At 35.9% G+C, this 21,677-nt stretch overlaps 3 protein-coding genes across 3 annotated transcripts; all 3 read right to left on the reverse strand.

Moving 5' to 3' along the window:
• Positions 1 to 1,081: 1,081 nt before the first annotated feature.
• On the reverse strand, positions 1,082 to 1,883 carry LOC138874849 (uncharacterized). The gene is made up of 2 exons (XM_070153635.1): positions 1,689 to 1,883; positions 1,082 to 1,606 (listed from the first exon to the last, which is right to left on the reverse strand). Exons 1-2 carry the CDS (start codon positions 1,881 to 1,883, stop codon positions 1,082 to 1,084), a joined length of 720 nt encoding a protein of 239 aa, XP_070009736.1.
• Positions 1,884 to 2,914: 1,031 nt separating this feature from the next.
• Positions 2,915 to 6,235, reverse strand: LOC138874850 (uncharacterized). Its single transcript, XM_070153637.1, has 6 exons — positions 5,966 to 6,235; positions 5,667 to 5,825; positions 4,965 to 5,196; positions 4,425 to 4,574; positions 3,690 to 3,771; positions 2,915 to 3,629 (listed from the first exon to the last, which is right to left on the reverse strand). Exons 1-6 carry the CDS (start codon positions 6,233 to 6,235, stop codon positions 2,915 to 2,917), a joined length of 1,608 nt encoding a protein of 535 aa, XP_070009738.1.
• Positions 6,236 to 6,286: 51 nt separating this feature from the next.
• Positions 6,287 to 6,991, reverse strand: LOC138874851 (uncharacterized). The gene is made up of 2 exons (XM_070153638.1): positions 6,917 to 6,991; positions 6,287 to 6,820 (listed from the first exon to the last, which is right to left on the reverse strand). Exons 1-2 carry the CDS (start codon positions 6,989 to 6,991, stop codon positions 6,287 to 6,289), a joined length of 609 nt encoding a protein of 202 aa, XP_070009739.1.
• Positions 6,992 to 21,677: the final 14,686 nt, after the last annotated feature.

A 21,677-nucleotide genomic window follows, 5' to 3' on the forward strand; every position in this document is an offset into this window, starting at 1 on the left:
CCATCTCTTTCAGTTTCCAATTCAGCTACACGAGCCTGGAGCCGAGCAATTTCAGCATCCTTAGATCCACACTCTTGAACCAAAGCCCTAACCTTGTTGTTCACAAGTGTCTTCAGGGATGAACCAGGTTCAACTGGGGTGGCATTGACTGGATAGTCATAAGCCAAAAGAGTCTTGATGCCAAAGTATTCCTTTCTTGATGCCATCTCCCATTTCTTCAAAGACATATTCAGCCTATCCAGCACAGTAGTCAATATGAACCCATATGGGGTGGCATGAGCCTTGGAGCCATTTATGACCCTATCCAGTAATTTGGCAATAAAGGCAGGCCAATTGATCTGCATTCCTCTCACAAGGCACTCCATAAGAACCAGGTCCATATAGTTGGCAATGTGCCTCCTCTCCTGTCTGGGCAGCAGGCACTTGTTAACAAATTCAAACAAGACCTTATGCTCAGGCCTCATCTCACTTTTCTGCACAAACCTGGCTTCAGGCACATCTTTAGCAGTTACGGCATCACAAAAATTCCTAGTAATTTGAAAAGCAGTAGGGAGAGAATATAGACATGGCCACCTTTGCCTTGTATAATCATCATACCCCTCACTAGGTATGTCTAGAATCTTACCCAATTTGAGTGCATCAAACTGCACCCTTACTCCTTTCACTATACTGGTGACTACCTCATTCTTCCCTGTGGCAATGGCCATAAACTCAATCAATTCGTTCCTAGCCAGCCTCCCATCCATTTCAAGGACCATGTCCTTCCAACCTTGTGCAGCTAGGGCATCCACTAGTTATCTCATTCCTGGCTCATCCAGGTCTCTCAACAGTCTTCCTTTCAAAAAAATTCTTCTGCCAAAGATGGCAAACCTATCTTGTTCTTTTTCAGATTCCTCTTCTTCTTCTTATCCACTCCATTCTTCTTCTTCCTCAGTAATTTTTACCTGCTTAACTTTCATGTAGATCTGGTTCTTTTAGCTAAAGAGGGTTCATCAGATACAGGTTCAGAGGAAGACTTCTTGGAAGAAGCCTTGGCCCTTTTTGGTTTGGGTGTAGGAACCTCCACAGTTGTTCCCCTTTCTTAATGGACCAGTTCCATCTCCTCTTCTTCTTCTTCTGCAACCTCAGAACTCTCCACAGCCTTTGATTTTCCCTTCTCCTTCTTTTTCTTCTTGCTTTCTTCTAGAGCTTTCTGTAACTCAACTTCACTTTGTCTGACCCTGCTTCTAGTGGCTCTTCCCTTAGGTACTGAAGGTACAGTAGGTTTTGGGGATGACATTTTGCTTTTCTTTGTTGGCTTGGAAGCAGTTGGAGCCTTTTGTGTGAAAGCTTTACGATTCTTTGGATCATAACTGGCTCCAACCCTCTTCAGAAGATCAGCCAGTGTTTCCTCAACAGATGAACCAGGTTCATCTTGCTGCTTGCTTAGATGCATAAGCCCTTCAGCCGCCTCCCCAGAACCACTTCCCCCTGACTTGTTGCCACCTTCTTCAACACCTCCACAGATAGTCAGAACGTTTTCTTTCCCATTTCCCCTCTCATCACCACTTGCTCCCTCTCTCTCTTTTTCTTTCTTTTTACCTCCACTTCTACTAGATTCAGCCCCCTTTACATCTTTGACAGGACCAACCAAGACAAACCTATTTTCTACATTTTCAACCAGTAGAGAGTACCACACAAGAACTTACCTCATCAGGGGTTTCTTGAATTTTGGCAGTGTCAAAAGACCTATGTTCTTCTCCTTTGCTAGCAGAAATAAAAGCTTCAAACCCAGAGCTTGAGTCAGATTCTTGAGTAGGACTTTTCTTCCTCTGGCTAGCCTTCAATTTCTTAATTATAACTTTTCTTAGAGCTCCAGAAGCTACAGTTTTTCTGGCCAACATTTTCTGCCTACGAAACCTAGGTTTTGGGGTTTCACTAGGGGGTGTAGATGAGGATGTATTCGAAGGGGATACTGGTAGGGTAGTGCCAGGATTATCTTGGGGGTTAGTCATGGTGGATTGTTTCTTAAGAAAAATTTGGGAATTTTGGAGAGAAGTAGGGCGATCAAAACTTGAGAAGAGTTTTAACAGTTATGGACTAATGAAGAAGAGGTGTGGCGTGTATTTAAAGATGATTAGACTTAAATGCAGTAACGGTAGATTTTTCACAGGTTAATTAGAAGTCTAATCAAGATGTAATTCCGGTCTCTTAGTGATTATTAGGCATCGCTAGATTTCAGGCAAAATCCCGGTTTTTAGAGTTCTAGAGGAACGAAACTGGTTCAATGCTCAACGGATAGAATTCCTGGGAATTTGATGAATGTAGGACTTCTGCTCATGATTGGAAAAATAATCTTTCTAATTGTGCAGAGTATAGAAAACATACTTGAGCTTTTCATATGAACACATACTGATGAACCAGGTTCTTTATATAGAACTCTCTTGAACATGCCTCAAATGCCAAAATAGAATAAACTTTGTAAGAGATCAGTGAGTCATACACATGTCACAGGAGTATACTAATTAAAGTATGAAACTGAGTAAGAATTGATCTAGATATTTACACAAAGTTAGAACTCCTAACCAATATATATATTTTCATTATGCATTCTGAACTATATATATATATATATATATATATATATTCATTGTGCATTCTGAACTGGACCTATTAGGTGATCTTAATCATCCCTACCTCCAACCTGTTCCTCTCAAAGTTTTCTCTACTCAGTGCTTTAGTGAAGATGTCAGCTATTTGCTTATCAGTAGCACAGAATTCTATTGAAATCAATCCTTTCTCATAGTTATCTCTTAAGAAATGGTGTCTAACATCTATGTGCTTAGTCCTCTTATGATGAACAGGGTTTTTGTCATACTTATAGCACTAGTGTTATCATAGAATATTGGAATACATCCCACTTCAATTCCAAAATCTACCAGATGTTGTTTGATCCACAGCAATTGAGCACAACAGGAAGCAGCAGCAACATACTCAGCTTCAGCATACTCAGCTTTTTGGTAGCCCATGACACAAGACATGAACCAAGGAAGTGTGCCATACCTGAGGTGTTTTTCCTGTCCACTAAGAAACCTGCATAATCAGCATCAGCATATCCAACTAGATCAAAATTACTACCTTTAGAGTACCAAAGACACAGATCAGTGGTGCCTTTCAGATATCTCAGTATCCTCTTTACCACAGTCAAGTGGGACTCTTTTGGATTTGCCTGAAAACGAGCACAAAGCCCTACACTAAAAATGATGTCAGGTCTGCTTGTAGTAAGATACAAGAGTGAACCAATCATACCCCTATACAACTTTTGATCGACTGAAGAACCAGGTTCATCAATATCTAATTTGGTGGTAGTTGCAAAGGGTGTGTCTATTTCTTTAGATTCCTCCATTTTAAACTTTTTGATTAGCTCTTTTGTATACTTCTGTTGATGGATCATGGTTCCATTTAGACTTTGTTTGATCTGCAAGCCTAAAAAGAAGTTAAGCTCACCCATCATGCTTATTTCAAACTCACTGCCCATTAGTTTTGCAAAGTCCTTACTCATCCTATCAGTGGTAGCCCCAAATATGATGTCATCCACATATATTTGCACAACAAGGAGATTTTTACCTTTTTCCCTTACAAATAAGGTACTGTCAATTTTACCTCTTTTGTAACCATGCTCCAGTAGGAATTTAGATAGTCATTCATACCAAGCTCTTGGGGCCTGCTTGAGCCCATAGAGAGCCTTGTCTAACTTGTACACATGCTCAGGACATTCCTTTTTCTCAAACCCTGGAGGTTGTTTCACAAACACTTCTTCATTTAGGTAGCCATTCAGGAAGGCACTTTTGACATCCATCTGATGAAGAGTGAATTCCATGTGTGCTGCAAAGGCTATGAGGAGTCTGATTGCCTCTAGTCTTGCAACTGGAGCAAATGTCTCATCATAGTTTATGCCCTCATCTTGATTGTATCCTTGTACCACCAGTCTTACTTTGTTTCTTGTAACTGTTCCATCTTCATCAAGTTTGTTTCTGAAGACCTATTTTATACCAATGACTGATCTGTCCTTGGGTCTCGGAACTAGATGACAAACTTGACTTCTTTCAAATTGGTTGAGTTCATATTGCATTGCATTCACCCAATCTGCATCCTACAAAGCCTCAACAGCATTTTTAGGTTCAATAAGAGATAAGAAAGCATCAAAAACACACATATTCTTTAGCTATGATCTAGTTTTGATTCCAGATGTTGGATCAATAATAACGTTCTCAATGGGATGAGAACTTTTATACTTGTGAGGTTTCACAACCAACTAGTTTCTGCTAGATGTCTCTCCCATGTTCTGTTGCTGAGGAACAGGTTCATGAACAAGTTCCTCTAGGGGTTTGATTCAATTTCTCCTTGATTAGTTCCCCCTGTCAGGTTGCCCTAATTTGAAGGACCTGGTCCATCACTTGTTCCTTCTTTTGATGCCACTTTGACTTGTGCTGGGGATTCAGTCAATTCCTTTACCAATCCAATAGCTTCATCTTCATGTTCTTGTCTCTCAGAAAGAATGTTAGTTTCATCAAATACTACATGTACCCTTTCTTCTACACACAGAGTTCTTTTATTAAACACTTTATATGTTTTGATATGTGAAGAATATCCCAAGAATACTCCCTCATCACTTCTGGGATCAAACTTACCTAGGAAGTCTTTTCCATTATTGTGCACATAGCACTTGCAACCAAATGCCCTAAGATGGGATATGTTTGGTTTTCTCCCTTTAAGTAACTCATAGGGAGTCTTCTCTACCAGAGGTTTGGTCTTGCATTTATTGATTATATAACATGCAGTGTTTACGGCCTCTGCCGAGAAGCTGTGGGGAAGTTTACTAGAAAGCAACATGGTTCTAGCCATGTCCTCCAGAGTTCTATTCTTCCTTTCAACTACTCCATTTTGTTGAGGGGTCCTAGGGGCAGAGAAATTATGAACTATACCATTTTCATCATAGAATTCAGCAAACTTGGAATTTTCAAATTCAGTTCCATGATCAGACCTAATGGATGCAAGTTGATTTCCTAATTGTTTCTGAGTTTTTCTAACAAATGCAATAAATATGTCGAATGCTTCATCTTTGGAGGTTAGAAATAGAACCCAGGTAAATCTAGAATAATCATCGACAAGAACCATTATATATTCTTTCCACCTCTGCTCATGGTTCTCATTGGACTACATAGATCCATATGGACCAGTTCCAACAACTTGATTGTACTTACCATTTTCTTGCTTTTGAAGGATGATCTTACCTACTTCCCCCTTGCACATGCCTCACAAACTTTGTCTTTCTTGAACTTGATATTAGGTAACCCTATCACCAAGTCTTTAGAGACTAATTTGTTTAGCTGATTTAGACTTGCATGACCAAGTCTTTTGTGCCACAGGAGGTGATCATTAACCAACGCACTTAAGCAAGTGAGTTCATTTTCTGAGAGAGTAGACAAATCTACAATGTAAATATTGTTAACTTTTTTTTTCTGCAAAACAATCTTGTCAGTGGTAAGGTTAATCACAAAGCATGTGGTAGAGGTAAAAGCTACAAGATTACCTCTGTCACACAATTGTGACACACTTATTAGGCTATATTTCAAGCCATCTATCAGGTAGACATTCTCTATGGAATGAGAATCTGTTTTGCCTACCTTTCTAACCCCAATGATCTCACCTTTCTTTCCATTACCAAAGGAGACATTACCTCCTTTTAAGTCCTGAAGTGAAAGGAATTGGTCCTTGTTCCCAGTCATATGTTTTGAGAAGCCACTATCCATATACCATATTTGGCTCCTCCCTTTCACTTGGACCTGCAAAAAAAATCAGGGGTTAGTCATAGGAACCCAAACTAGTTTGGGTCCCTTTCTATAGCAAAAAGGATGAATCAGATTCCTTCTTTCCCACCCAGGCAGCTTGTTTTTATCTTGAACAAAGACTTTGTTCTTTTGACTGGCCTTTTCTTTTGCATTGCATTCATTTTTGTAATGGCCAGCCTTGCCACATTGTGTGCAGATTTTATTTTCAGGAAGAGTGAGGTACTTGCTTCTAGAGTCCCATAGCCAAGTCCTCTTTTGTTGTTACTGTGATGCTCTCGCAGCCAAGAGAGTGCACCAGAAGCCTTGTTCCACTTGCAAGTTCTGTCTAGTTCATGTTTCACCTTTCCTAGATCTTCCTTCAGGACTTTGATGAGTTCATCTTTCTTATACAATTCATCTTTCATTTTTCCCAAGTTTTCTTCTAGAGTGAGATATGTGTGATCAACTTTCTTCTTTCATGTTCCTAGTTTCAGTTTTAAGTTTTCAGACTTAAGTTCTAGGACATTGTTATCAAGTTCAAGAACCTGGTTCTTCAACTCAGCATTTGTGTTATCACTCGCATTAGCCCTAGACTCTAGACTTTTGCATTTTGCTTTTAGGATCACACATTCCCTAGACAGAACTTCTTTCTTATTGTTAATTATCTCAGACTCATCAATGAAGTCTAGTAGTAGCTCAGCCAACTTTTCTTTAGACAAAAATTTAATCTTATTTTTGAGATGAGGGATACTTACCTCTTGTTCATCATCTGATTCGCCAATGGCCATCAATGATTTCTCTTTTTCAGCTTCATCTTCCGAATCTTCATCTGAAGTTTCTCCCCAAGCAGCAACCATAGCCTTGGTTGAACCTTTGTTCCTTTTTGGTTGAACCTGTTCCTTCTTCCTGTTCCTTCGTTCACCCCTTTCTTTCTGCCACTCAATTTCCCATTGAGGGCAGTTCTTGATCATGTGATCAGTCTTACCACACTTGTAGCAACCCTCATTGGTCTATTTCTCAGGAGCTCTTTACTTGTTGAAAGTTGTACCTCTTGAAAAACCCTTTTCTCTCATCAAGTACTTTTTGAATTCTCTAGTGATCATAACCATCTCATCATCTTCCAGATCTGAACCTTCAGCAATTCTGAGATCTAGCCTTCTCTCCTTCTTGGGGGTATCCATCTTCATGGTTTGCCTTCTCAGTTCATAAGCAGTAAGATTTCCAATCAGTATATATATCTTGGATAGTTTCTCCTTTCTTCATAGTAAAATTCTCATATTGAGAATATAGCAGTGTTCCTCTGGATCTTTTCACTTGAGGTCTTCCTTCATGAGCCACTTGCAAAGTGTCCCATATCTCCTTGGCAGTAGTACAGCTTTGGATCCTACTGTACTCATCTAGACCTAGTCCACACACAAGCCATTTCTTGGCCTTAGCATTTTTCTCCCACTTTTTTATGTCTTCAGCAGTGCAGTCAGCCCTTGTCTTTGGCACAACCACTCCTTCCTAATTTTTCATTGTAGTTGCCAAAGGACCATCAGTGACTATGTCCCAGAGTTCATAGACTTCTCCTATGATGTGATCCTTCATCCTGTTCTTCTACCAAGAGTAGTATTGTCCATTGAACAGTGGAGGCCTGGCAGTAGATTGCCCTTCCCAGTTCCCACGTGGTGCACTCATGTTGATATTTTCTTAAGGTGTTAGCCTCTTCAAGTATAACCTGCTCTGATACCAATTGATGTTCTAAACGTCAATACCACACAAGAGGGGGGGGTGATTTGTGGTACCCAATTTTTCAATCTAGAAGAACCTAGTTCTTTTAGGTGTTCTAACTGCTACTGTTGCGGAATTAAAAGTACAGAAAATAAAGAACACAGAAATTTTTACATGGAAAACACCTGGCTCAAAAGGTGAAAAAACCACGACCTACTACTCAGTAGGAGTTTCCCAAACATCCACTAAAATCACTGAGCCAAAATAGCGTTTACAAAACTCTTTGTAAACCTAAGGATTAACTCTAATCCCTGTATAGCATACAACCTCAACTGTTGCGACACCTTCAAGTTAGCTTATAACTTGAACACTCAAAGTACCTATTACCAATGTTTCTATGAAAGCTGAAAAGGTACAACTTTAAACCACCTACTAAAATTGAACTAGAATAAGTATAAACACAACAGAACTGGTTCTTCTATCTCGTTCAAGTAGCTTCAGGTTTGCACACTTGAATTACACACGAACTGCTTGCAAAAATCATTGCTATTTTGCTCCTTATTCACATTTAACTTCTGCGTATGTGCAACACCTGTAAAAGAGAACAATCACTGTTATTTAATGAGTTAGTAATTAGAGTTTGATTGAGAGTCAATTGTTGATCTTCCATCGAAGTTGAGTCCTTGTTCAATACAAACTCCAACCCTATCATTTATCCGGATTGTGTGATTGTGTCATCTTCCCATAAGGAGACTTTTTCTCCTCATCCAATATGCAACCTTTTCGATTAGTTCAGGAGATATTGCTGCTTTATTACTGAGACTTATCTCCTTCACGTGTATCTCACATGTCTAGGTTGATAAATACTATGCCTCACATGATGAACCTGGTCCATGACTGAGTTCATTTGTCATTCTTCAAAACTTCACCTGATGTTGAGCCAACATTTCTTCTTCCTTTAATCGCGTCTCTTGATCCCGTCAGTATCTTCACGATTGATTTCTTCTTCCTTTAACCGCGCCTATATTCCATCAATATTGTATATCAATCCATACGTTCCTTGATCATTTCTAGCTGATTTCGCCAATCCAAGAGTTCCTATACAAATAGCAAATATATTATTTTCATCATTAAAATTAGATTTAAAAATCTCCCTCTTTTTTAGCCAATAATTCCATGATACTTAGTTTCATCAACAAGGATTCCATGTTCATCTTTTTCTATACTCGTTGAAGGACTCATTGGTGTGCCAATGGATTTAGCATTGCTCATGCCAAATTTTTGAATCAGTTCCTTTGTACATCTGGTTTGACATATAAACGTTCCTTCTTCAGATTGTTGAATTTGAAGTCCAAGGAAGAATTTTAGCTCTCCCATCATGCTCATTTCGAATTTATTTTTAAGATTTGAAAATTCCTTGCACATAAGAGGGTTAGCACTACCAAATATAATATCATCAACATAAATTTGAATAATGAGATTACCTTCTGATGATCTTTTAATAAACAAGGTAGTGTCTACTTTACCTCTTGTAATGTCATGATCAATAAGAAATGACCTAAGTCTATCATACCATGCTCGTGGTATGGTATGTCTACTTTACCTCTTGTAAAGCCATAATCAATAAGAAATGAACTAAGTCTATCATACCATGCTCGTGGAACTTGCTTTAGTACATATAGTGCTTTGGTGAGCTTATATACATGGTAGGGAAACTTTGAATCTACAAACCCATGAGGTTGCTTCATGTATACTTCCTCCTCAATAAATCTGTTCAAGAAGGCACTTTTGACGTCCATTTGAAACAGCCTAAATCCCTTAAATGATGCATATGCTAGAAGGATTCGTATAGACTCCAAACGAGCTACTGGAGCGAACGTTTCGTCATAGTCGACTCCTTTCTGTTATGAATATCCTTGAGCAACTAATCTGGCTTTGTTTCTTACGACCTTTCCATCCTCATTCAATTTATTTCTGAAGACCCACTTTGTTCCAATTACAGAAACATTTTTAGGTTTGGGTATTAGTTTCCACACTTGATTTTTGCCAAACTGATCTAATTCTTCCTGCATTGCTTGTACCCAACTTGAGTCTTTTAGAGCTTCCTCTATCTTCTTTGGTTCAACCTGAGAGATTAATTCTATGTTTGCTTTCTTTTTGAGAGTTCCCCTGGTTTTCACTCCTTCATTTGGATCCCGTATGATGAATTTTTTAGGATATTCAGGTTCACTTCTCCATTCATTTGGACGCACTACATTAGTAGTCGACTCATTAGTTGCTGATCTCATTAGTTGTTGATCTCCATACACTGCTGCTGATCTCATTAGTTGACTCTATCGTAGCATCCGATTTATTAGTTGACTTTTGAGATTTGCTTGTCTCCTGAATTTCTTGAACTTGATCTTCATCACCTGCAGTAATTCCTTTCTCGACCGAGGGGTTATTTTAATCGAATATAACATGTACGGACTCTTCCACACATAATGTGCGTTTATTATAGACTCTAAAAGATCTACTATTTAATGAGTATCCCAGAAAATCCCTTCATCACTTCTTGTATCGAATTTTCCAAGGTTGTCCTTACCGTTATTGTGAATAAAACACTTACTTCCGAAGGGATGAAAGTAACTAATATTAGGACGTTTACCTTTCCATAGTTCATAAGGAGTCTTCTTCAGAATGGGCCTTATGAGACATCGGTTGAGAATGTGGCATGCTGTACTTACACCTTCTGCCCAGAAGTGATTTGGCAATGAATGATCTAGTAACATAGTTCTTGCCATATCTTGGAGGGTTCTGTTTTTCCTCTCAACAACCCCGTTTTGTTGAGGTGATCGTGGTGCAGAGAAGTTATGAGTGTATCCCTGATCATTACAGAAGTCTTCAAATGCTCTACTTTAAAATTCTCCTCCATGATCACTCTGGATTGTTGTAATCAGATATCCCTTTTCTCTTTCAACCTTTTTGCAGAAAATCTCAAAATTCCTCAATGCTTCATCTTTATGAGATAAGAAAATCACCCAAGTGAGACGTGAATAATCATCAACAATAATCAAAGCATATCTTTTTCCTCCTATACTAGCAGTTCTAGTAGGCCCAAATAAGTCCATATGAAGCAATTGCAAAGGTTTAGAAGTAGATACAATATCTTTATTTTTAAAAGAGTTTCTGGTTTGCTTACCTATTGTTATACCCCATTTTTAACTGGTTATAATAAGGTACAACATAGGCGATTCCGAGTTTGATTAAAGTTAAAGAGTCGCCACCTAATTATCTCTAAGGTAAATTAGGACACCTAAATTGATTGTAGTAGTTTAAAATATAACTTTTTTAATGGTCTACTTCACCTAAAAATTCTAGGTAAAGGTTCAATTAATCTGAAGGGAAGGTTTTTAAAGCACCCTTTAAGATTCATATTAAATGGTTAACCGACCGACCAAAGTTAATTAAGGCTAAGACTTAAGTGCAAATGTTAAGGTTTTAAAAATACAAACAATAGAAGATAAGTAGTTAACTAAATCAAGAAAAACGTTATTAAATTTTGAAAATTTTGACTTTGATATATGACCATGAAACACTTAAAACTGATTTCCTCTCTCTTTTCTCTCCAAAATAACTTCAGAACAAATACAAAATAGTTCTTCCCAGAACATAAGTCCTAAAGCTTTTCATTAACTAGAGTATAGGTTCTGAATGATTAAATAAGATTCAAGAGCTAATCTTCTATATTATTATAAAAACATGAATAAAATGTTGGATTACAAAAATAACCTTTTAATATTAAGCATAATAACTCACAATAAAAGGATATAATCGGAATTCTATACATTAGCCTTGTAATCCTATTAGTTTTATAACATAATACTACACTTTAGGAATCCTATTAGTATAATTATTTTTGGGCATAGATATTAGTCTTGTAATCCTATTATTTTTAGGATATACTTCTTAAAAATTTCTATTACTAATTTAATTTGAAAACATATTATATTGTCCAAATCCATTTAAAAACAGGAGAGCCTATATTATTATAAAAGCACAATATAATATTGACATATCAAAATAGCCCTAAAATATTAAATAGAAGAACTCATCGGGAAAGTACATAGTTGTAATAACTTTTTTTTTTTGGATTACAATAACTTTTATGTTAATTTTTTAATATTTAAGATTTTAAAATTAATACAATCTTGTCTATTGAATTCTTATTAAGAATATGTAGGAAGGTTTAATAAAACCAATTTCATAAAAATCTTCCATATGGGTAATACATTACCACTCTATAATATTCAATACCAAAAAAATAAAAGTAATACTAAACGAACTCAATAAAGCGTTGAAATTGAGAAAAAAATCCTCAAGATAATATATTATTATATTATATCTGAACAACTTTGCTACGATCAAATAATATTTTTTTATTTTTAATTTTTCATGTAATATAGAAAAATATACCAAATTATTAAAGAATAATTAAGAAATTTTTTAAGAATATAAATGTGTGAGAAAAAAAAAGAAGGTTGGTAAGAGCTAAGACCACTAATGATTTTGTAAACATAAAGATCTAAAAGTGGAATATCATCGATCTTTTTACACTTTGAAGACATAGTTTTTGGTGGATAAAATTATAATCACGGTTAAATATTCAATCATGAGATGAACTAATATTAAGAATCTAAATCGACCAAAAATAAATTTTATTTTATGTTAAAACCAAATAATTAAAACTTTCAATTAATTATTTAGCAAGAGAATCCAATTAAATTATTTTTAAAATTTCTCATATGAGTAAAATTATTTTTCAAGTTAGGGTACATAAATTTTTTTTATAAAAAGAGTGTTAGAGATTTAAAAAATCAAAGTAAAAAAGATTAGTATAATATTAATAAAGCCATAAAAGTGTTTGAGAAAGCACAATCAATGCTAAATCCTGAACAAGAATAAGCTTTCAAGACTATATCGAGATTATCCTTTGTAGATGCCTCCGGCGGAATCGAAATAATATTCTTATGTCACGCATTGCTTGCAAATGTCAAATCAAGAGGCATGATATTGTTAGCAATAAGAACAAATAGTGTACCAGCAACGATTTTATTATAAGGTCGTACAACTCGCTTTAAATCTGATATAACCGAAATAACCGTCACGAATATATCAAATCAGAGCAATAGTGCTAAATTTATAAGGAAAATAAAAGTGATAATATGGGATGATGTATTTTTGGCTACGCGTCAAACGATCAAAACAATCGCTTAGAGTTTTAGAGATATATTGGATATCGATGAACCGTTTGGTGGAAAAGTAATAGTTTGGGGGGCGATTTTTGTCAAGTACGATTAATTGTTTCAAAATTGACCAAAGCAGAAAATGCAAAAGCTAGCTTGGCAAAATTATACTTATGACCTCAAATAAAAAATATTCAAATGACAAGAAATATAAAATAAAGAACATATCCATTATTCAGTGACTTCTTGCTTCGTGTCAAAAACGGAAAAAAAAGCATCCAATAAAAGATGATTTACTTCTTCTAGAACACTTGGTTATCAACCTTTATGGTAATAGTAGTGCATTAATAAGGAAAATATTTTCATCATTAGATTAAAACGCAATTTGTGCAAATTACATGATAGAATCAAAGAGCTATCTTAGCTAGCAGAATTGAATATGTTGATCAACTAAATAAAAGGGTGATTGCTAAGTTTCATGGTAAAAACAAAATATTTTCAATTTTGAATCAGCAGAAGATGATACCAACAATAACTACCAAGAAGAATATAAATACGTTAATACCAAATGGTCTTTTACTATACATGATTGTTGTCAAGTTTATTATTTCTTACGTATGATAGTGTCACCGTATATATAATAGACTAAGTTAAAATTGATCTTCCATTGCATATAGGTTTATTTTGAAGAAAAATATGCTCATCATGCTACTGAAAATTTAGATCCGTTGAATAGCTTATGTAATAATACACATATGATATATAGAAGTTTTGACAATAACGTCATATATGCAGAACTTATGATACTGGTCAATGTGCTTCTAAGTATGTATTTATCCCCGAATTTAACTTTTGTCTTCCGAAACTAAAGAATATCCTCTTAAATTTGTGTGAAAATAATTTTTAGTATATTTATGTTTTGTAGTTATAATAAATGAAGGGCCAAAAATGTCCTTGAACTATTCGAAATAACTTAAAAATATCCTCCGTTTGTTTTTTGTGCCAAAAATATCTCTGCCGTCTATATTTTGGATCACAAATGCCCCTAAACCGTTAGTCTTGCCATTGAAGCTGACATGCAGTCCAACTAGGTTAGATTTGCTTACATGGCCATCCACCTAAGCAATCCAGCATGACAAAATTGTTTTTTCGAAAAAATTATTTTTCCAAATTTTTTTGTTAAAATACAAAATCAACATTTATTCCCAAAAAAGTAAAAAATATTCGGAAAAATTATTTATTTTGGATTTTTTTTTATTAAAATACAAAATAAACACTTATTCTGAAAATAGTAAAAAAATTCAAAAAAATTATTTATTTATTAAAATATTATATATAAATATACAAAATAAATTATTTTGGAGCGTGCTTTAATATATTGTTCCGGAAATTTTTTACTTTTTCGGAATAAGTGTTCGACCGTGAAAATTTTAAATTTCACTTAAAGTTGAATTTCGAAATTTTTGAAAATTTGAAAACTCCAAAAATTATAAGAATTTCGGATGAACCAATTGATACTTACAGTAGAATTGTGCCTTTTGTGAAGCTATAACTGATAAGTATCTAAAAATTTAGATCAAACTAATCATAAATTCACAAAAGAGAATGGAGTTTTTTAATCAAATCATAAAGCCAATCAAGAATAATTTTTCCGAAATTTTTTACTAGTTTCGGAATAAGTGTTGATTTTGTATTATACTAAAAAAAATCCGAAATAAATAATTTTTCTGAATATATTTTACTTTTTTCGAAATAAATGTTGATTTTGTATTTTAATAAAAATTTCCGGAAAAAATAGTTTTGCCATGCTAGATTGCTTATGTGGATGGCCATGTAAGCAAATCTAACTTAGTTTGACTGCCATGTCAGCTTCAATGACAAGACTAACGGTTTAGGGCTTTGTGGTCCAAAACATAGACGACAGGAATATTTTTGGCACAAAAAACAAACGGAGGATATTTTTGAGCTATTTCGAATAGTTCAAGGACATTTTTGGCCCTTTTCCGTATAATAAATAAAGTACAATGACAAATATCCTAAATATTGAACTATATTTACCACAATATATTTTCTTACATGAACAATTATATGTTGCACTTTCAAAGAGAGATATCAATATCAACAACAAGAGTTCTGATTATGGCAGAATAACCAAAGCATTAGAAGGAAACATATACAAAAAAAATAGTCTATAAAGAAGTGTTCGGTAAGATACCATTAAATTAGATACCTTTAAGCTACAATACATAATTATCGACTTAACACGATTAAAATTGATCATTTATGCAAGTTCTGATGATATCCTTTCATTTTGAATCCGCGTATTATGTTAGTGTAATAATATTTTTCGGCATTTAGATGATTTTTGTAGTATTAAATATAAAAAATTTCTTACTAATTAAATTTTATTATTCCTTCATATAAATAAATATTTAAACCATCATGTGTCATTATTAACGTGCAACACACGTTTATAAATACTAGTTACACTAAAAACAAGTTCAAACAGTAATTACGTAATTGGAAGTAAAATGTTAGTCACACCAAAAAGTAATCAATATAAGTGAAATAAAATAAGATGAGTTAACAGTCATATTTGGGCTCTCATAATATGACATAATCTTCTGTCATTTCGTTATTTGAGCGATAGAGCAAAAAAGAGTGTGATGTGCAGTCTCTGTACGGCAGTGTGAGAATATAAAAGGGCACTGACTCCATGCGGGTACAGTGCATGCAGCGTCGTCGAGTCTCAAAGTGGGACTCTTCCGCTCCAGTGTTCATGCAAGATAAAGAAAATAAAATGGAGAGGATTAGGAAGAAGATCTGAATACTAGGCACTCAAGGAAAAGATAAAGAAGAAAGCAAAGTCATAGAAAGAATACATAAATCGTGAACTTATGTCAAAACCAGTACTTATACATATCATACTACTAATAGGGCACATAAAGACACTAACTTTTTACCAATTTGAAAGACCCTTAAAGGCAGTGTTAGAGATGAATATTTAAATTCCCTAAAGTGTACTTTAAGACCCTTAATCGAACTCAAATTAATATATCGGAGAAATACGCGTTTAGGGCATGCTTTATAGGAAACAGTGGTGGAAGGAGTGAGTCTATACCAAATTATCAGCATTACATTAATACACCACTCAAAAGCACATCTCAAGTTCACACAGCTTTTGATCATAGCTGAAACTCTTTTAGAACTAGTGTCTTTAAAACATGTAGAGAAGGGAATATCCTAATTCATGGAATCTATTTTTATCATTATCACAAAGTAGAATACATTTAATCACAGTAAGGGATCATAAAAGAGCATAATTTATTTTGTTTATTGAGCTACTGTCTATGAGAGTGCTTCTTAAAAAGAGTTTCACACTAAAGTTCTATTTCACAAGACTTAGAATTGAACTATTTAATAAACCCTGTAGGCTTGCTTTCTAATATCCAAAAGTGAAAATAAGTATATCAACCTATTAACAGAATATGGTCTCTAAGTAATTAAACCCAACATAGTACGTAGGATTAAACACTTAAATCATGCTAGACTTTCCATCAACATGGTATTCGTTATAGGTATTTTGTCAAATATTTATAAATCACATGTTACGATATGCAACCAGAACACCAAAATACCTAAGAACATGATTTCTAGGCAAACAAACTCTAAAACATGATCTTTACACAATAGGAGCAGTACATGAGATTTTGACAGTGAAGAGAACTAAGGTAAAGATTATATTTTGATAGACTGACCTTTGTGGGGGCAGTGAACTCAGGACATCGATCTCGAATCTACTCTCTCGTTACGAACAGATCCGAACCTCGAGCCGAATAAGTTCGAATACCTCTGTCACGGCCAAAGTTCACCGAGACAGAAAAGAAAAGATTTTGTTTCTAAGAGACTCTTGCAAGTTTGAGAGACTATAACAGTAGTGAGAATGACAGAGTAGTAGTGTTTTGCTGGTTCATGTGTGTGTAGGCGGCTGTGTCTGAGGGTGTTCCACCATGAAATCGGCTGTAGAGTTAGAGATGTATTTATAGGCCAAGAAAAATGGCTAGGCGGGCAGATTTTGAATTCAAATCCGAACGTTGAAGCCTTCACGTGATTTGTTCAGGTCCCATCCAAAATGATGAAATGTCGACTGAAGCAATGGGATTTGGTGCGTTTTTTAGCATAAGAGTGGAAAGATCATCTCTGAAGAACTGAGATACGCCAGATGTATTAGAGACACAAAGCCTGGTCATGGTTTAGAGATATTGGCATTTTGCTAGAAAAGGAAAAAAAGATGAGAGAGGGTGGATATATCGGCTGATTTGGGGACAAAAGAAACCCTAGCTAGTGATGTAATAAGATTAGAATTTCAAGGATTGGGCTTTGAACTAAAGAAGAATAAGTGGGCTGAGAGTTGGGCTTGAAATGGTCTTCATTTTATGGCTGAACGTTATAACCTTTCTTCTTCCACTTTACTTCTTTGGGCTTTCTTATCATATCATAATAATATACTATGATACATATGTTACGTGAACAAGTAGCTAATTCAGATAGAATTTAAATAAGATAATGAATAATAATAATAATAATAATAATAATTGTAATAGTAACAACAACAATACTACTACTACTACTACTACTACTACTACTACTACTACTACTACTACTACTACTACTACTACTACTACTAATAATAATAATAATAATAATAATAATAATAATAATAATAATAATAATAATAATAAAATTAATAATAATAACAACAATGATAATAGTACTAATAGTATTGAAAAATAAAGTATTTGATGCATTAATAACTTAGAAGCTCAAGGAAATTAATTGGAAGAAAAGAGGGACAAAATTGGATGTCAACACCTATTTGACATGCATCACAGTTATGAGTTCTAGAAAACTTCAGTTTGGGTAGACCAATAACTAACTCATGTTTGGACAATTTTTCTATCAAATGCATGCTTGCACGACCAAGTTTCTTATGCCATAACCATGGATCATCAGACATGGACGTTAAGCAAATATGACCATCTATCTTTTCAAAACCATCAAGAATATAAACCTTTCCATACCTTTTACCTGGGAGGACTATTTTACCTGTCTCATCTTCAATAGCACAACCTGTTTTCTTAAAATTTACCTCATATCTTGAGTCGCATAGTTGACTTATGCTCAGGAGATTGTAGTTGAGTCCATCAACGAGATAAACTTTAGTGATATCACAGTTGTTATTGAAGGGAATTGTTCCAGTACCAATTATCTTTCCTTTTGAGTCATCTCCAAACTTAACACTTCCTCCATCAATTTTTGTAACTTCTTTGAACAGGATTTTATCACATGTCATGTGACTGGAACACGCACTGTCTAAGTACCATTTTCCTTTGCTGTTTATTCTGTGGTGTTCCTGCAAAACATAGTGATTACTTTTTTTAGGTACCTAAGCTTGCTTGGGTCCTGGAGGGTTAGTATTACTAGATTCAGAATTGTTTTTTGGTTTCCAAACCCATCCTGAAACATTTGCTCTATGAAAGCGACAAAAAGAATATTTATGTCCACTTTTGTTACAGTAGTGACACGTAACTCCTGACCCCTTTTTAGGCCTTTCATTAGTGTTAGTACTAGTGGACTCTATTCTAGCTGGTCCTTTTCCAGTTGACTTGTAAGTCACCTGGTTTGACCTGACAGAACTATGACTGGTGGATTTGCGCATGACATTGAGTTGCATTTGCAATTACTCAAACTCTTCTTGAAGTACTTCTTTTCAATTTCACATACTTCATATTTGAGCTTCCATTCTTTTACTTCTTTATTAAGTATCTTAAGCTCATTCACATTTTTTGAGACTCTTTCAAAGTTAAATCAAGAATATCCTACAATTCATTGCATCTTTCACAGTTATAAGATCTTACCTCGCTTGTTTCACCTCGTGCCATGAAACAGTTCTCATTGTCATCTTTGCATTCGTCATCTGAAGTGTCCTTGTCCGTCCAGCATCCTGAGGATTTGTTCATATTGTTTTCCAGAATCGTCATGAAGCAAAGATTTTCTATCTCTTCATGTTCTGAACTGTCTTCATCGCTCCAACTTCCAAAAGATTTGTTCTTGTTAAAGTCTCTGGAAATGTTCCTTTTTAGATCTGGGCACTCAGCTTGAATGTGTCCAAATCTTCCACACTCATAGCATTTTCCATCATTCTTGTCCTGTTCGTTGTATTGCCTGGATCGCCTAGGTGGAATTCTTCCTTTCCTCGTATTCCTGAATCTTCTCATTAAACTATCCATGTTTCTTGACAACATAGCAATCCCTTCTTGGAGGGCTTCAGGATCATCATCGATCTCATTTTCAGCTATTTCAGTTGAGGCCTTGAATGCGACTGTTTTCCTTTTTTCTTCTTGACTAGTCTTCTTGAGATGTGTCTTTTCAAAAGCTATGAGTTCTCCTCGTAGTTCCTCATAGGATAACTTGTTTAGATCTTGCAATTCAAGAGTGACTACTTTGGTCTGCCAAGTAGTTGGTAGGCTTCTGAGAATTTTTCTGACTTGATCACCACTCGTATATGGTTTGCCGAAGGCTTTTAGATCGCTAATTATTTTGCTGTATCTGGCAAACATCTCTTCAATAGACTCTCCTTCTTTCATTGAGAAGAGTTCGTAATCATAAACCAACATGTTGATAGGTGTTTATTTTACCTTGTTGGTTCCTTCGTATGTAACCTCAAGCTTGTCCCACATCTCTTTGGCTATGTCACAGCTAGAGATTTTCTCATACTCTTCACCACTGATGGCATTATAAAGCAGGTTTCTTGCTTTATTATTAACTTGTACTACTTTCATTTGCTCATTTGTATATGAATCTATATCTTCAGGATCAGCAAGTGGTTGAGCAGTAGCTGGCAGGGTATAATTCCCCTTTTTGATGACTCACCAAACTTTAACATCATATGCCTTGGCATAGATCTCCATACGCACTTTCCAGTGGGATAAATGTTGTCCATTGAAGTATAGTGGCCTAACTTGTGAAGTTCCTTCCTGGAATAGAGTGATAACTGTGATTTCTACATGTTTTATACCCATTCTCACCTAAGCTTTGTGCATTAACTGCCATAATGTAGTCTCAAAATGCTTACAAGTTGCGCTTGATTGCAGGTTTGAGCGACAAGATGACAAATACCAAAGATCGGCTCAAAAAGGAGTGAAAACTACCAAGTGTCAAAAGACAACTGAAGTGGGGAACGAAATGACCTGTGTGGTCCGCACTGTTTTGTCATCGGCCGCACAGGAGAGTTCAGAGGCTGGACAATTTCCAGGTCAACCTGCGCGGTCCGCATTGCTTTGTCACGCGGCCGCGCAGGATAGTTCAGAGACTCAGCAATTCAAGGCAAAAGCCCACGCGGCCGCACACCTAATCAGTGCGGTCCGTGTGGATGAAGTTCAGAAACACCCTACGCGGCCGCGCGTCACTTTTGTGTGGTCCGCGTCCCCAGTGTCAGAAGCAAGATATGACGACCCAAACCCCCACGCGGTCGCGCGTCAGTTGCGCGCGGTCCGCGCCAGACCCTTAGGGGTATTTTTTCCGGTTTTTCCTGTGTAGTATAAATAGAACATTTTACTTTTTAGAACTAGTTTTTTTTTTCAGTTTTTGGTTTTTAGGAGATAGCAGCTGAACTCGAGACTTCATGGTTTTAGCCTATTTTGGGCAATTTCTTCTAGTATTAACGTGGATTTGAGTAGATTAATATTGTAGTTAATTATTATGTCAATTTCATCTACTATTTCTTCAATTTCTGTTTCTATTATGGCTAGCTAAACCCATTAGCTAGGGTTGTGGCTCAATCCTAGTGTAGGTAATTAATGGGTGTGATTGTTTAGTGCATGAATGATGTTGGGTATTTGTTATTTGGATTAATCTTATGTTTTCATTAAGATTTGGCGGTTGCAAACACTAAGTCTAGCGTAGTGAGATTTGACTCTTCTTGAGAAAGAGAGTCTATGACCCCAAGATTAATTCCAACAAGGAATTGGGATGGACCCATGAGAATGGTAGTCCCAATTAACGGGTTAAACCTCGAGAGAGTAATTACCCAACTTGAACCATAAGTTGTTTGGGCAAAATGGCCTACCCATTTGGTCTCAAGAGAGGCAATTAGGCAAAATCACTCTCTCTACCGAGAGGTGTGAGAGTGGGTACAAAAGTGCAACGGTTATAGCATAAGTCCCATATTCATCAATCTTGCATTAGGAATCTCTACTCGTTAGTTGACCACCTAGGTACATGCCACGACCCTAGTGCCTTTCTCTATATTGCATTCAACTTAGAATCTATATCTTAGTCTAACTTAGCTTTAAACTTGTAGTTGATAATCAAAAGAAAACCAAAAATGTTAGAAGATTAATTAGGAGCTAAAACATAGTCCTAGACCATACAAACACTCAACTCCAAATTGAAGCTCCCTGTGGAAAATTGACCCCAATACCGCTATTGGGTAAAAGTATTAGCTCCCACTCTTCCTTAGGTTGAGTTCGCTGCGATCACTTTTTGGCGCCGTTGCCGGGGAGCTTTACGGTGTTGACTATTTGTGTAGCTAGTATTGTGTTTTTCTTCTCTTTCCTTCTTATTTACTGACGTTGTTTGTGTCGATCAATCAGGTACAATGACTCTTAATGCAAATGACCCTCTCGGCAATGTGATAGCGGGGGAGGAGGTAGATGATCTAGAACAAGATGAGGTCTTACCTCAACTTCCACGGAGAGGCCGACATGTCAATATAAATGCAAATGAGAACAACAACGTTCCAGACCCTTCTCCGGCACCGTCGAGAGTGGCTCCCAGAGTTCTACCAAATCAAGGATACGCCAGTGCTATTGTTCCTCCCCGAATCTGGGCGGGGAACTTTCAAATCACAAATGTTATGCTGACCTTG

The sequence above is a fragment of the Nicotiana sylvestris genome, chromosome 8 (assembly GCF_000393655.2).
Source record: "Nicotiana sylvestris chromosome 8, ASM39365v2, whole genome shotgun sequence".
Lineage (NCBI taxonomy): Eukaryota > Viridiplantae > Streptophyta > Magnoliopsida > Solanales > Solanaceae > Nicotiana > Nicotiana sylvestris.